Raw genomic sequence first — 992 nt, forward strand, 5'->3', positions numbered from 1 at the left:
AAAAAAAAAAAAAAAAAAGACACATAGGCACCAAAATACAGATATGAGTGGGAAAGCAGCAGAAGACACTGAAATAATTTCGAATCATTTCAAATCTGGCTAACAATTTGAGGAAAGCTTGTTAAGTTCAATGCTTTGCTTGTGCTTCGTGGCTTGTGTGACGGCGACAGGACAGGGGACCGTCAAAGCATGGTACAAGGGAGGGAGTGGAAAGGGAAAAAGCTTCACTACCAGACAAGGCTTCCAGTCACCGCCAGACTGGACCGAGAACAACAAGGTGCAACAAGAGGAATTAAACCAAGGCCGTTTTTGCAAGCAGCCGAGCTCCCCGCTGGTCCCTTCCTGGAGCCTCTCACCCCCCTGCATCGCATTTTTTGGCAGCCCCTCAGAGATTCTTTCCATCCGACCCCACCAAGAGGCGGCGGAGAGCCTGGGGTGGTTCGAATTCTGCTTCTTTGCACCTGGTGATTCTCCCTAGATAGAAGAGTTACAGCTGAGAAGCCCCCTCGGATGCTAGAGGTCAAAGCCAGGCTCAATGAGAACAGCCAAGTGTTAACATCGTCTACAAATGGCACGTGGTTGGGGCCGGTCATTAATGTAATGAGGCAGCTGGATGCATTCTCCCTTTCTTAATTGGGGAGTGCGCAGCGGTGGGCAGGGTGGGGGACATCGACGGTCGAGGTGATCGAGTCAGCAGCTGCACCACACTTCTGATTGGAATTCTCTTTTCCACCCGTTTTGATCAGTTCTAGCATGCGTAAAAAAAACCGCTCCACGGGCATGCAGAAGGATCAGCTGCTGATGGCATCTTACCCTCATCCCCTCAAATCGGGACAACGCTCTTAAAGGCCTCAAAGCTCTTAGGGTCCTAAGGGACTTTATGGCACCTAGTTCCGAGTAGCCCAGGGCATTAGCTATAAGGCTGACTAAAGAGACCTACACAGAAAATAGAAAAAGAAAAGAAAAAAAAAGAAAAAAAAGAGAAGAAAAGA

The 992-nt window shown here is 48.7% G+C and overlaps 1 protein-coding gene across 1 annotated transcript in view; it reads right to left on the reverse strand.

Moving 5' to 3' along the window:
• The window catches only part of SCN8A (sodium voltage-gated channel alpha subunit 8), a 50,964-nt gene that overhangs the window by 8,223 nt on the left and 41,749 nt on the right, over positions 1-992 (reverse strand). Inside the window, 1 exon segment of the mRNA XM_010720527.3 lies at positions 814-936. Coding sequence (XP_010718829.2) covers positions 814-936 — 123 coding nt within the window.

The sequence above is a fragment of the Meleagris gallopavo genome, chromosome 17, assembly GCF_000146605.3.
Source record: "Meleagris gallopavo isolate NT-WF06-2002-E0010 breed Aviagen turkey brand Nicholas breeding stock chromosome 17, Turkey_5.1, whole genome shotgun sequence".
Lineage (NCBI taxonomy): Eukaryota > Metazoa > Chordata > Aves > Galliformes > Phasianidae > Meleagris > Meleagris gallopavo.